The sequence below is a fragment of the Platalea leucorodia genome (genome assembly GCF_965183815.1).
Source record: "Platalea leucorodia genome assembly, chromosome: 4".
Lineage (NCBI taxonomy): Eukaryota > Metazoa > Chordata > Aves > Pelecaniformes > Threskiornithidae > Platalea > Platalea leucorodia.
In genome coordinates this window covers 83,361,213-83,376,512 of record NC_138826.1, presented here as the reverse complement: position 1 = coordinate 83,376,512, position 15,300 = coordinate 83,361,213, and the positions used below count along the sequence as shown (strand labels likewise).

Below are 15,300 nucleotides of genomic sequence, written 5' to 3'. Positions count from 1 at the left end.
CTAATATTTGCAAAGACATATATCAGGGTTAATAACGAAAAGCGCAGGTAGGCAGCTTGAGGAAATGACCAGATAATAACACATTGCATATCAGCAGCACTGGGATTCCAGGCATTCAGATCACTAAGACGCGAAAACGAAAGTTATTAATTAAAGAAAATCATTCCAATATACCGACTAGGCTTGCCGAACTATCCTACCTAGCATATAGTGAAACTATGTTTGTAATGTTGTAGAACATAATCAAATATATCTCTAAAGTAACTGGAGGGCATCCAGACCTCATCAGAAATGGGCCACTGTTCTGCCGCTGCCATTTTTTTGCCTGTAAGTCACCAGTGGTCTTTAAATGTCCAGGATGCTCTGTCCACAAGATAATTTTATAGTAAGTCTAAAAGTTTTAAACTACTGAAGTAGAAACTGAACTATTTTCTAAGACAACATGCTGTTCCATAGACTAATTTCTATTAGCTGGGCCGGGGCCAACTGCATGAGATTCAACTGCATGAGATTCAACAAGGCTAAGTGCCGGGTCCGGCACTTCGGTCACAACAACCCCATGCAACGCTACAGGCTGGGGGACGAGTGGCTGGAGAGCTGCCTGGAGGAAAAGGACCTGGGGGTGCTGGTCAACAGCCGCCTGAACATGAGCCAGCAGTGTGCTCAGGTGGCCAAGAGGGCCAATGGCATCCTGGCTTGTATCAGGAATAGTGTGGCCAGCAGGACCAGGGAGGTGATGGTGCCCCTGTACTCGGCATTGGTGAGGCCGCACCTTGAATACTGTGTTCAGTTTTGGGCGCCTCACTACAAGAAGGACATTAAGGTGCTGGAGCGTGTCCAGAGGAGGGCAACGAAGTTGGTGAAGGGTCTAGAGCACAAGTCTTATGAGGAGCAGCTGAGGGAACTGGGGTTGTTTAGCCTGGAGAAGAGGAGGCTGAGAGGTGACCTTATTGCTCTCTACAACTACCTGAAAGGAGGCTGTAGCAAGGTGGGGGTTGGTCTCTTCTCCCAAGTAACGAGTGACAGGACGAGAGGAAACAGCCTCAAGCTGCACCAGGGGAGGTTTAGGTTGGATATTAGGAAAAACTTCTTCACTGAAAGGGTGGTCAAGCATTGGAACAGGCTGCCCAGGGAAGGGGTTGAGTCTCCATCCCTGGAGGTATTTAAAGAACGGATAGATGTGCTGCTCGAGGACGTGGTACAGATGGACTTGGCAGTGTTAGGTTAACGGTTGGACTCGATGGTCTTAAGGGTCTTTTCCAACCTTGACGATTCTATGATTCTATGATTCTATGATTTCATACAAAACACACAACAGTAGAGTACTTTGTGTTGACTGCTCCTCATTTTAAGAAACAATTGCCAGTAACCCAGTCCTGCAAAAGTGCTCTTCTGTGATGACCTGATATTTTGGTGGGAGTCAAAAGATAACAGAATGAAATAATGGTTATTTTTGTGTGTCTGGTTGCCACACCACATTTTTATAAAGATTTTCTGATTTGATTACTTTTGGTATTGATAAATGTTTCACCATTGGTATTTACCAGTCATATTTTCTTTTAAGTAATATCCACACAGAAAAACATTAGATTTAATCTTGAAATTAAAAATGGAGTAGCGAAGGAAGGCTGGGAGGAAAGCAAGATACACCTGAATTTTACATATTTAACATACAGAAATAGAAACTTGAGAGTCAATCTGAAAGAAAACTTCCACTCATCAGGAGATGCATGGGTTTATCAAGCTGTATCATTACTCTCCTGGCATTTCAGTACCAATTACCAGATGTTAACAGTAAATGAAATTCCCATAGTCTGCTAAGGTATGCCACATTTTCTTGTTGATGATTTAGTGTGTTTTACTCAACTGTTTATTCTATCTATCTTCTGTTCCTATAGCTCTTTAAGGTTTCTTGCCAGACCAGAAGTTCACCTTATCTTACAGTTCTCCTAACTTCCTTTTTACTGACTTACAACAATTAAAGTCACTTTATCAATTCAGGTTGCCTAGTTTTAAGTTCCACGTGAATACACCTTCTCAGTAGTTCAATTATGCATTCACTTTCTCAGCCTTGCCCTTCATCTATTCCAGTACCTCCCCGGGAATCAGAAGACTATAACATAGAAACAGCTTTGAATAAACAGCAAAAACACATGGAAGGGTAAAGGACTTAATGGTATAATGGACAAGACTCATGCATCTTTTGCCAGGTGACAAGGCTACAGAAGGCTAATTAATCTTTATGTAGCCAGGGAGCTTTTGAAACAAGTCATTTTAAAACACAATTAAATTTTTTTTCAAAACTCAATTTTAATGTGACCAGACTGTGTTTAACTTGTTGTCTGGTCTAGGGGTCTTCAGGTGAAAAGGAAATACTGAGGCCATTACATACTTCAATTACTTCTATTATCTTCAGAGCTAATACATATTCTTGCCAAGTGCCAGACAGAATATTTCTGTTGGTGGTACTTATATTTAGCTAAGTGAGAACCATTAATCACCATTTCCTGACATAGCATCCTAGAAAAATGCCAAAGTACTTCTATTTAAATTTCATTCACTCAGTCACTTTAAAAAGATTTTATTTCTATGGGATATTAGTGGGGGGATTTGAACCGGCTGGTTGATCTACTAAATAAGTTCCAATAAATACAATTCATTACAGCCATTTAATAGATTCCTACACATTAGATTGCAATGTATGTCAGGATATATGTATGGAAAATATCTCATACTTTTGAAGGCTAGTTGATAATAAAAGTGACCTCCTGCTCCTATAGTTAAAGAATTCCTACTTGTAGAAGGGACAAATCACATTCAATCAATACTGTGTAGATTATATTTTATATTTTATCTTTGATCCTTTCACCTGCACTCAGCCCAATACTGAGTTTCTCTGGGACATATTTTAACAATCAAACTCACTAGATAGTTAAGTGTCCATAATTTCTTAGACTGGAAAAGAAATTGTTTATTTTCCAAAGTTCCTCCATTATGGAGTTTATAGGACTACAGGAGTCAGCCTTAATGTCTTTTACTATATTTTCTGATGAAAGAAAGTTAGGCTCAGATCTTGCATTACACAATGAACACACCACACTGCAGATCTGAATCTCTGCATACATATAATAAGCAGCCTCTTCCAGAATTTGCATACTAATACAAAGCCTGCCACTGCTCCTCATCCTGTTTTGATTACTCCTACTTACTGCTCACACCTGGTCTGCTTCACTGTGTTCTCCAGTAAGGCTCTTGTGTTCCAAACAACTCCCAGTTCTCTAGTTACTTCCAACTGACTGTCGTGCCTTCTCTTGTATGGTCAACAACTTTTCTCCTCTAGTCTAGGTAGGTACTAATAGAGGGAAATAAAAGCTAGTTGCCACACTCTCATGTCTTGCACTCAGGATAAAAGAAGATAAACAATGGGAGGGAGCATTTGCAGGGAGATTTCTGTGTAGCCTCAGCTATCTCAAGCTCAAATATGCTCAGAAAGGCTGTGCTGTTCAACAAAGTAGCTGTCAGTCTTTCGTAAACTCCAGTGTACATGAAGGACATGCAAGAAGGGCATCCCTGATTAATGGCAAGACCCAGCTCACATATCCTCCAAGCCCTTGCTACAGTGCTTGGAGATGCCTAACAATGTAACATGCCCAAAATATTCCATGCTTTTCTTATTAGTTTTTTTAAAAATGGAAGAAATTATTTTCTGCAATTTTCCAACAGCTCTTCAACTGGTGGAAAAAAAGAGTTACAGACATTTGCCAAGAGCTTAATGTAAGTAACTGAAAAGAGGAGCCACATGTTGAACAACCTTAAGTACTAGCCATATATATATGTCAATTCTCCCATTCTCCCTAAATGAAAAGATTTGTTACTGAGCCTTTTATAATTGAAGATTTCTTCTAAGAAAACATTTACATACATAGTGGTGAATAGCATTAATAATTTTTTTGCATATAGAAATTTTGTTCTCTGATCGTGATATACTAGATAGATCGGTTATATATATTATATATTAAATATGTAAAAATAATTAGTAATTAGATAGTCTGTCATGTGCAGGTTGTCTTTACACAACACTCTATAAAGACCTTTTGTGTCACTGAGACAATTTTGTCACAATCTGCTTTCAGTTCACTGAACTGGGAGTGCATTTGTCTAAGCCATTTTCCTACTTCCTAGGCTCTGTACCTGTTTCAACAAGCTTTGTGTTTGCTTCTGCTAAGACTATTTTCCAGAGATGAATATAAATTTGGTAAGATTTCACTGATGATCCTGCAAAGATTGAAAATTGCCTTGAACAACTGGAGTACCAGGCTCTGCTATCTGGAAAAAAAACAAAACAAAACAAAACAAAACCAAAACCCCCACAACTTTTCAATGCTCTGTGGTCAATTAAAGAAGTATTTAGTTGGTTAAATGAAAGGACTAGTCAGAATCAGCTTTTCAGGGTACATAGTGGCATTATTTATTGTCATGGAACACTATTCCCTTTAAAAAGCATTAAAAACCGCCATTTAATTAAGTGGAAGCCTCTCTCTGTTTCTCACATTGAAGAATATATTCCATAAAACAAAGAGTGTGTTGCATTTTGCTTATTAAACTAATGTCTGTTCCCCTCTTTCTTCCTTCCAGCTACCCAGCAGTCCACTCAATCAATGCGCTGCTGTTGCCTAGTTATCAGGAGTTCAATCCTGCTACCATCGAGGGAACATTAGATTCCCCATTGATTTCAGTGAGGTAGGATTAGTTCTAGGCAGTAGATAGATAAACTGAAACAGAAGTTTTTACAGATTTTCTGCTGAGAAGATGTTCCCTTCATTAGGGCCTTTAGAGCTGCTTCTGTCTGGCAGGCTAACAGCACTCAGTTTAGCCAGTAAGAAGTCTGACACAATGTTGTATTAATTCATGGTTTCTGTCTAAGAAACTTCTAACAGAAGTATTTGTAATTTAACTGCTTTAAAGATACTGCCTGTATGCATGTAGGAAGGGGGGTGCTGCTTCTCTAGCTTGACTAGAAGAAAACAATCATCATTTATCTACCATTGGGCAGAGCTTAGGAAGGCCCTGACCACAGCTGACAGGGTAATGATCACAGTTCTTAGCAATCTGACAAGGATTTCTGACACATGGAGCAAGACCCACTGGGACGTGACCACTGACTTCAACAGCAAGATTCCTGTCTGCTTCAGTTAACATCAGTGCTTGCACCGTTTGTCTCTCACTGCAATCTGATTTTGTCAGCACATCCCTAATCACATACCTGAGCTCAAAGGAGAGGCATTTAAGCTTACACTGACCCAACCTGGCATGTCCCCATATCCCAGCACAGTGCTGTACAGGTTAGCACAGACCCTGAAACAGCATGAGCAGAATACTAAAGTACTAATTAATCACCCTTTCTCCTTAGCAAGGCTAATTGCCTTAGGCTTGATGCCTTGCTGACGCAACTGTTCTGCGTCTGCTTTTCAGTAACTTCAGCATTCTGCATGGTAGCAGGCAGCTACAGACACATCTCACATCCATCATCCTTTATACAAGCTACTCCTGCTTCTCCAGCACTGAAAGGCAAATATACTTTTCTTTTCAGGAGAAGGATGTCATTCTGAGAAATAACTAAAAAGCTCAATTTCATACCTCTCTGATAGCTGTACAAAACTCACTCTGCAGCACCTTCTTTAGGGACTGTAGCTTGTGTACTGGTACTTCTCCAGATTCTTGCAGTTTCTCCAGTAACTCAATTGCTCTTGCAACATCTGAGTGGGGAAAAAAAGGAATACAGATCAGTATAAAGAGTGACTAGTAAGTGACTAAAAGGGGCAAACTGATGGTAATTTTAAATTTAAAATCAGCTTTAGCGACACATACTGTATTAATCTTGCTTTATACCAGCCTCAGACAGGCGACAACATTGCTGTTCAGGGATCCAAATCCCAAAGTATGGACAAACTGTGCATGTACACATACAACAGACACACACCATGAGCTACAGTCTTAGTTGTAAACATTCTTTGGAACAAAGCTACCAGTTCAAAGCAGCTAAACCATATTAGCAGACCTAAAATATTTCTTACTTTCTGCATAAGAAAAAGTAGCACAGGAACAGTATGGGGCCTACTTTCAGAAAGTCTGAAAGAATGAAGTTGAGTCCTTATGAAAGCACCCTCAGGATGACAACACCTAAGAAAAATGTTTTATCTTTTCTTCTCATAAATCTAAATCTAAATACCAACTACTGATAAAGAAAGTCTTCTAAAGGCAAGTAAAAGTCTGTTAGGGAAGAACAGGAAGTCTGCTAGAGAAGAATAAATGTATAAGGCTCTTGTCTAGGTCTCCGAAGACCTGATCTGCCACACAAAACTCATATGACCCACAGAAATACAGGGAATAATATTTTCGGTGGCCTGAATTCTCCTTAAGCACCTGTATATTGTCAAGGGAAAGACAGAAGTGTCTCTGAAGAGCACTCCAGAGGGCTTAAGTGACTAGCCATATTGAGCGGTGAGCGGGAATCTGGTCCAGTTGAACAGTGCCCATACCCTCACTCTCATAATATTTTTCCTTTTTAACACTAGTTCCTAATTTACACAGTTATTACTAAGATATATAGAAAAAGACCCACCCAACCCGTGAAATGCCCAACAATCCTTTATGGCTGGGGACACAGGGGCATAAGAAATAGTGGCCAGTCTCATGGAGGTTAGGCTAGTCAAGCAAGGGACACGCTGACTTATACGCAGGAGTGAACTGAGCGATACATATCCTGGTCAGTCTTCAGGATGATAGAGCTTAAATAGAGGGTTTTCTCCTCCTGTGTCATTTAATGCTACCTTGCAGCTTTTCCTGTAAATTTGCTGGTATAGTTGAACCTGGCAATGCTGTTGTCTTGACTCTGTGGTCATTCTCACATCTTCTAGCATCTTTTGCATAGCTACCAGAGCCACTACTGGCCAGTTACACTGCTCTACTAAATATAGGTCTGTATCCTAGTGATGAAACGAATGCATAGTACTAAATGATAAAACAATATTTATGGCATTTTAATTCTGCGCTTTAACTACACAAAAAAATAAATAAACACCCTGCCCCCAACCGCACAACTCCAAAATGACTACAATGGCTAGAAGCAACCTTATATAATTCTCCTTTCCGATGACAAAGATTGTACTGTTTGTGACTGGGAGATTATGCTAATTGCAACAGTTCTTACAATCCTTGGCTTGTAGCTGAGCTATACTGACCAGATGTCTTATACAACAAAGACATGAGAAGTTTTCTGGAAATAGAAAAGAGATGACAGTAGATGAGCTGCAACAGGAATAAAATCATAATCCTATATTTGCATTTATATGAAAATAATTATTATCCAGCTGCATCAGTGTTAGGAAAAGAAGATGGCACCTCAAAAAATTTACAATTTAATTAAGAGGCAGGCAACTGGTCAGCATTGTAGGTTGTGCCATAGTAGATTAACACCCAAATAATTCTCAAGCTTTTTTTAGGCATCTGCCAGAAGACAGCTCTAAGTATGAGAGGAAGCATGGCAGAAAGCACACACCGTTTCTTTCAGAAGGATGTTTCCACTTACTGGGCTGTAGTTTGCATTGCAGAGCAGTCTTGGAGCTCATGAACTTTCAGCTGAAACTAACCCTAACCCCGCGTTCAGAGACTGCACCTGTGCTTTTGCTCCAAGCAGTGCTTCAACTGCTAGTGGGCATCCAGTCCACGTAACTAGATCACAGCTAGTTCAAAATAACCTCTCTGCACAATGCACACAATGTCGGCGTGAGGTCCTCAGCACCACCTCTTTTGCTTTCCTGATCTGCCCCTGTTTCTCCATTCCGCACTATCTGTTGGTAGAGACATAGTCAGCATCATTCAAAAGGGATCATCTGAGAGACAGAGACCTTGGTGTGATGGGAAAGTGAAGGTCTGGATTAATGAAGCAGGTTTGTGAGCTGCATGTACAGAGACAGCAGTTGAAGCTGTATTTGCAAATAAAAAGGGAAGAGATGATGTGGAGGTGTACCAAGAAAGATCCCTCTAAAGCACTTATTGAAGTGATGATCAGAAAGCTGAGAAGAGATCTGGGAAATAATAAGGCCATGGAAACCAAGAAGAAAATGAGATTCTAGAAAGAAGAATATGACTGATGGCAGCTCATGCATCAAAGAAGATGGTTTTGAGATTTAAGAAGAGTTAAGTACACTCTTTAGCAAGAACCATTTCGATGGAGTGCAAAAGAATGGCAATGCATTAAATAAAATATGATGCAACAGACAAAAATGATTTTTAATGTTCTCAGTAATAACAATGTCACAATGATTTTCTAACAAAACTATCCGATCATTTACCTTGGAATTTCTCTTTTAAAGTCTGTATCTGCCACCCAAGACTTGCAGTTAGCACTCTCTAGTTATTAGTACCAGTTGGTGCAAACTGGTATGTCAGACAGCACAAAGCAATTAGATGATTTATTCTGAAGAAGCTTCAACAGCCTACCATAACAGATCAGATAAGGCCTCTGAAATTCATGGGATACATGATAGCTATTCAGATATTCTAAATCAGATTGAGGTCTTTTCCAGTGCCAGTTCACCCAAGTTTTGAACTGTCTTTCCCTCTCACCAGCTATACTTGTAGAAGGTCAGTGCCACAGATGACAGATGGTTGCTATTTTGCAGTTGCTTAGAAGTTTCATCACCACACCTGAAAATTCTGTGAATCACCCCACATTTGCTATGGTCCTGAACTAAACGATATGCAATGAAAAGACTTGTATTGATTGAGAAATCAGTTTTGATCCAGAAGAAACATGAACAGCTTTAGGTACATTAATCAATCTAAAAGAGTTAAGTACAGGTCTAAACATTTCCCTAGGGTACAGACCAGACTCTAGATGAAAATTAATCACTTCTAAAGTAATGAGTGTTACAATACAAACCATAAATTTATATTCTGGGTGAAAAGTCTGGCATGGGTGTTTAGTATGTAGTCTCACAGGCAAAACCGCGCACTAAATTATCATTTGGCAATACTAGATTACTCAACTTTGTGATTAAGCAGTGGTTTGCGGTAAAGCAGAATATCCCAAGAGCATTCTGATTTTCCACACTTCCAAATTCATCCAACATGCTAAAATGCATGAATGCTGTTGCCCAAGTTCTTGCTTTGATTTATTATTCACCTACCATATCTGTTAACAATAAGCAGTCGTCTTTCTCGTGTCACAATTAGGCCCATAGCTTGCTCAATTTGTCAGTGAATTGTGGGATATTGCTCACGGTAAAGAGAATACAGAATAAAAAGCTTCATGGGATAAAATTACAGAATGAAAATGAGGCATGTGTTCAAAGAAGTGACGTGACTGGCAATGAAGAAGATTTCAAAGTTACGTTGAAAAAAAAAAAGGCATATAGCAGGGAATCCACTCCCGTGGAAGTCAATTAGAATATTGTCATATGTTTGAAAAGGACTGATATTCCTCTGCGGGGATACTTTTCTTGGCCTCAATCCTCCTTTGATTACAAATGTAACTAGCTTTGCTTGCAAATGTTATCACCAAGGAACAGTTCTTAAATACCCTTTTCTTACGTATTTGTGGAAAGTGCAAATTGATGAAGAGTGTGTGTGTGTATTTATATAGATACATGTAAAAAAAAATTCTGGGATTATGTTAAAAACAGTTAAGTTCTATGTAAATAAAATACCCTTGCTTTTTATTTCTGATTTGTCCTGCCTTTAAGTAAAGATATTTTTTAAACACAACTTCGGAAAAGGATTGTTTTGAACTCCATTACACTCACATTAAACTCATGCTAATGTCATTGAAATCTATCCTCATTTTCCACATTCATATCCCACAGAAATCAGTGGGAATTTTGAGTAATGATGTGGGTAGAATTATTCCTCTGTATTTTATGATGCATACACTTTAAAAGGAAGATGCACTTATTTCCCCCCTTATTATATCCAGCTCTAACCACACCGTTTATTTTTTTACCATTTTTTTCTGATTTCCTCATACATATGCACAATTCCTTTCTCTCCCATTCTGTGTAACATTCACTTCCCTTTTTGTCTTCTCATCATCATGCTTGCCTACAGCCTTTCAGGAAATAATACTGTTTCAGTGTGGTGGGTCACGTTATCAGTGAAACACAGAGAAGGCAGGGGGCTGTGGGTGGGTGGAACACATTTTATCAAGTGCACTCATCAAAAGAAAAGCATGACTCTCAGAAAAAAAAATCTCATTTCAAGTGTTCTTTCCGTATTTTCATTTGAATGAAGTTTTGTTTGCATTGCTAGTAGGACACAAGCAGGTTACTATACAAACCTTAAGAAAGAGAGGAATCACTAGAAAATAGAACTAGCAAGATACCATACTGTGATACAAGTGGAACATTCCCATGCAATACCAAATGAAGTTAAATCATGTATACATAGCCATATAGCACAGTGCAGTTGAAAAAAAAAAGGTCATCTGGCTTAGTTATCCCTTTGTTCTGTTATATATTATTTTCACTTGCTGATTTTTGTTCAAATAGCTAGCAATGCACAACGTAGACCGACCTGTTTAATTTGCTGGATGTTTTGAAGAGTAAACACTTTTTCCAATACTTTGCAATTCAGATTTTACAAACCAAAAGCAAATTATGAATCCACAGAAAGAATCCTGGCTGGTCTGAGCTTGCTGCTCTTTCACAGTATTGTTAAAATTGGGTAGACCAGGCTCCAGCATTCTGTGAAAGTTGTCAAGTCTGTGGTTTCTCTCTGGTAGATTTTGTGCAGGGTTTATCTTTGTTTCAATTTAGTCAGATAGGTTAAAAATTATTAGGAAAAAATGTAGCAAATGATTTTAGCATGCTAAATGCTTCCCATTTAATACCAGAGTGACTCTTGAAGAAGAATGTACTTGCATGCTTTATACTGCAAAATGTGAAAACTGTTGTATATCTACCAGCGTCTAACCTTTCTCTCTTGTGTTAAGTCTATGTGTGAGTTAAATGTTGGTCTGCAGTCCTTAAAACAAAGATATTATCCTCTGACTTAAAAGACTATTAGGCAATTAAATAGCAGCTACAACGCTGTGTAATACTAGTTTGGGTTCAAACAGTAATTACTCAGAAACATAGTATTTCTGTACTCTGATAACTACTCTAAACTCATGTTGCTGGGTTGCTCCCAAAGCCAAAATATGGTGATCACTTGTTTATTAACAAGATATTAGAGAACAGGCTTCTCATCTTCTTCAGGTCTTTCTACTGTCTCATTCATGTTAATTCTGGAGACCTTCACTGCATTAGAATGCCAGTTACTAGCAAAAGTAAGTGTGCTACATAAACAACACCCTTTGATACCTCAGAGGTGGAACATCACTACAAATTGACAGCAAGTAAGTCTCTGAAATATTCACTAGTTTCACCATGGCATTACAGAATAATAATACTGACAATTTTCAAGCTCTGTTCCGTCGTGCTTGAAGACCTTTAATCAGGCTGAAGGCGAAGAATTTGCATGACATAACAGATCCTTATAATTGCAGTAGTTTTTCATTCCTCCAATACTTTTGTTCAGGTTTAGTTATTCCTTTAAGCTCAGGAGAATACATACCAGAATTCTTAATGTTATTCTGTCAACTTTTTATCATAACTCCCAAAGCCTGCATGGGATGCTTTATCATATTTAGCAATCTTCTCCAAACACTATCAAATGACAGCAGGTAATCAATGGTTGGGCACTCAGAATTCTATGGGGATTAGCAAAGTTCATTCATAATTCATAGCCAGTAGCCCTAGTACATTGTATCAAACTATTTATGTGACTTCATGGTTAAAGCACCAGCTTTGGAAAATTTTCAGTGTATATCTTTTGAAAATTTTCTGTATTACCAGAGCTCTGTTGTCAGTCGCTCTGTTGTACAACATGGCGATTCTTACTCTGGTGTCAAATACCAGACTGCTCACTATGCTTCCATTCACCTTTTTGGTTCCTTGCTACCAGCACAGTGCTCTCCTGAAATACAACAGCCCTTCCATTAATTTAATATATTTATTTAATCTAATCTGGACAGTTCAGAAAAATTGAGGCAAAGTGCAGCCTTTTTTGCCCACTTAAAGTGATGTGTTTGTCTTGCCCAAAATTTCATGCTAATCAGTAAGCATAAAGGTGTACTTCACCATGGTAAATCAGACTTGATGTGCAGGGAGCAATGAGCCAAGCTGTTAGAATACAGTAATATTATTCAACACTTTATAGTGTGTATCTGTGAGGTCTATTCAAATTAATTACAACAAGAATAATAATACCAGTGCTTTCATACTCTAGTTTAGATGATACATGTAGTAGTTATAGATTTACTGCAGTGTCACTTTACACTGCTGTGGTTAAACATCACTATGAAGGCACAAATAAATATAACAAAGCACAATCATACAGAGCTCTCATGATTCATCTTGTGGTGAGGGTTTCAACTCCCCACACTTCTGATGTAGACATCGACAGCTCAGCAACTCACCCTACACCGCCGTTACAGTCAATGAGGGAAAACAGACACTTTGAGGCTACAATTCATCTGACCTATTTTAGATGAGATGAATCATACTCTGGTAGTGCCTGTTCCCTTTGTTGACTATAAAGGGAGACTAGATGATTAGCTCAGATGTAAATGCCTGCATCCTACATATTAGGCATCTACATCAGTATGATGAAACCCACTCTTACTGACCAGATATACAGTGAATGACTCATGCAAATTTACCTCCACGTGGTCCAGGAGACACTGTAATTCAGAACAGTTACATTTGACAAGAACTGTGTTGTTAGCAAGCAGGCCAATGCGTTTTTTAGTCAAAGCTTTTAAAAATGCCTTAACCAATGATTTTATGGATTTTTTTCTTCTTAACGTATGAGAAAAATCAACCATGAAATATGATTGAGTACATCTCTGTCTCATTTTGCCTGATGTGAAACGACTGTTCCCAATGACATTAGTGGCATATCCCCATAGGTTTCTACATACTTTACCCCACTGCCAGGGGCAGGCTCATTTTCTTTGGCTACTCATCGAACTGTGTTTTGGTCTATATGTTTCTATATGTTTGAGCTGCCCCCAGGTTCTGTCTGGCTCTAGCTTCTCAGGCACACCACGGTTCTCTGCTTCCCTCCATTTCTCAGACACAGAGCCTGTGACCCAGCTGCTGCACACCCCAAGGCAGCATTATATACCATGAGTTTTCCCAGCAGCTTTGGCAGGAACACCTGAATATGACAGCAAAGCTCTGAGACGTTTTGCAAAATTACTTCTAGAAAGGACACAGTTTATTTTCAGGGAAAGCGGGGCCACCCGTGATCCAAATACAGACAGTGAACTGTGTGGAGACCCCTCTGACCAGCATCCTCAACGCCACAAAAACCCTTCAGGGCTCTCTCCAGCAATTTCAGTCACAGACATTCTGCCTGAAATACTGAAATACTGCCGTTTCAGGCACACTGCTCCTGAATACTCTGCTTAGCTTAGTCAAATGCAACATCCAAAAGGTTCCCTTAAATGAAAAAAATACGCTCCCCTATGTTCTCTGAACCTCACAATGTCTAGAATGTCTTGAGTAATCTCCCCCCATTCCCACTCTCATAAGTTTTAACTAGTGATTTCTGTTCTTCTCCTCAGCTAGGGATTTTCATAGCCTTAACCTGCCATGAAAGCCCACTGGGAGAACTGGATTTGCTTTACTTTGGTCAATCTTCTTAGCATATTCATTACTCTACATAGGTAGAGTGAGTCCTCAATTTTTTCCTTGATGCCTTCACATAACTGATGTAAGTCACAGGAGTATCTTTGTCAGTGGTTTTCAGATTTTGTTTGGTTTCTGTGTGTGTGTATGTGAGATTGATGTATAGAGTTCTTAAACCTATTAAGAGTTCATCAGATATTTAGAGAAAGTGGCTTGGTACTGTCATGTTTCCACTGTCGCTTTTTAAAGGAATAACAATAAATTGCAAAACAGTAACGATTGAATTAATGGGTAATTCAGGATCATTTCAATATGATTTGTTTCATTGGCTTAATTTAAGACCTGAAGAAGAATAATGCAATTCAGAATTTCCAAAGATGGGCATTTAAAATTAACCTTAAAACCTAATCATTTTTAAACACTGATACAATTTTTATTCTTCCAAATTATTAGTTTCATTGCAATTTCTAAAGCAATCAGGCTGAGGAGGTGCATAAATATGAGTTTGAAAATTTTCACCAGAAGATTTTGCCATCTGTGAGAAATCAAGAAATTACAGATACACCAACCCTTCACATTTGACAGCACTCACTGCTTTTGTGTAGAAGGCATTGAACATAGCATCAGTGTGAAAACAAGTTACCAAATTATCCTTTAGGAGAAAAGATTAAAAAATAAATCTGAAAATGCAAAGAATAAAGGAGCATTAAAAACTATGGTATTTTCTAACACAGTACTTAAAACAGAATGCCATGATTTTTCCCCTGCATTAGCTGTAGAGAAGAGGGAAGGGAAGGTAAAATTCCTTTTTTTTTTCTTTGTATACAGTTTTGACTTTATATTGCTTAATCATACTTGCTCTTTGTGATCATAACTGATTTATAGTTATCCATTTACTGCTGAATAGAACAGATGACACATGATTCTGGTCTTTTTTTGACTAGGGATAGTCAGCTACAAATATGATATAAAAAGACAATAGTTTTTTAAAGTTTATTTTGTATTCAAATAAATATGTATTATATAGATAATGAATATATAAGTATATATTCATTCCTTAAATAAAAAAAAAATAACCCTTGTTTCCTGCAGGAAGCAAGATATTTTGTAGTTTCAGACTTTGTGTTATTTATTTTAATTCTCAGTTCTTCTGTAAGTATTTTTTTTTTAAAAAGAGAGATCTCAGGTGTTTTAAGCAGTTATTTGCCTACATGGGACATGTAAAATGGTGTTCTGTCTGACTCCCTGAAACTATGAAATGACAAAAAGAAAATCCTTTGAAGCAAAGCTGTAACTCCCTGAGGAATTCAGTAGGGTGAACAGGCCTGGCTTTAATGAATTAAGTTCCTACAAGTTGAACTATGTGAAAGCAATGAAGCTGTCTACTGCTTCTTGTAGCCATAGATATCTTGTAAAGAGATGCCTTGATAACTCTCCACCAGCCTCATCTGTCTCCTCATCACGACATCACTTGATCTTGTAGGATCAGTTCCACCTCAGCAGACACCGCTCACCATGCTGGAGTGAAGCTGCTTTAAATACTAGACGAAAGCACGCTGGACACTGC

The 15,300-nt window shown here is 38.5% G+C and overlaps 1 protein-coding gene across 1 annotated transcript in view; it reads right to left on the bottom strand.

The window, feature by feature from the left end:
• The window catches only part of LIN7A (lin-7 homolog A, crumbs cell polarity complex component), a gene marked incomplete at its 5' end in the record, with an annotated part of 47,812 nt that overhangs the window by 22,560 nt on the left and 9,952 nt on the right, over nucleotides 1-15,300 (bottom strand). Inside the window, one exon of the mRNA XM_082308484.1 lies at nucleotides 5,638-5,756. Within this exon, the coding sequence (XP_082164610.1) occupies nucleotides 5,638-5,756 (119 nt within the window). The remainder of the gene's footprint in view (nucleotides 1-5,637; nucleotides 5,757-15,300) is intronic.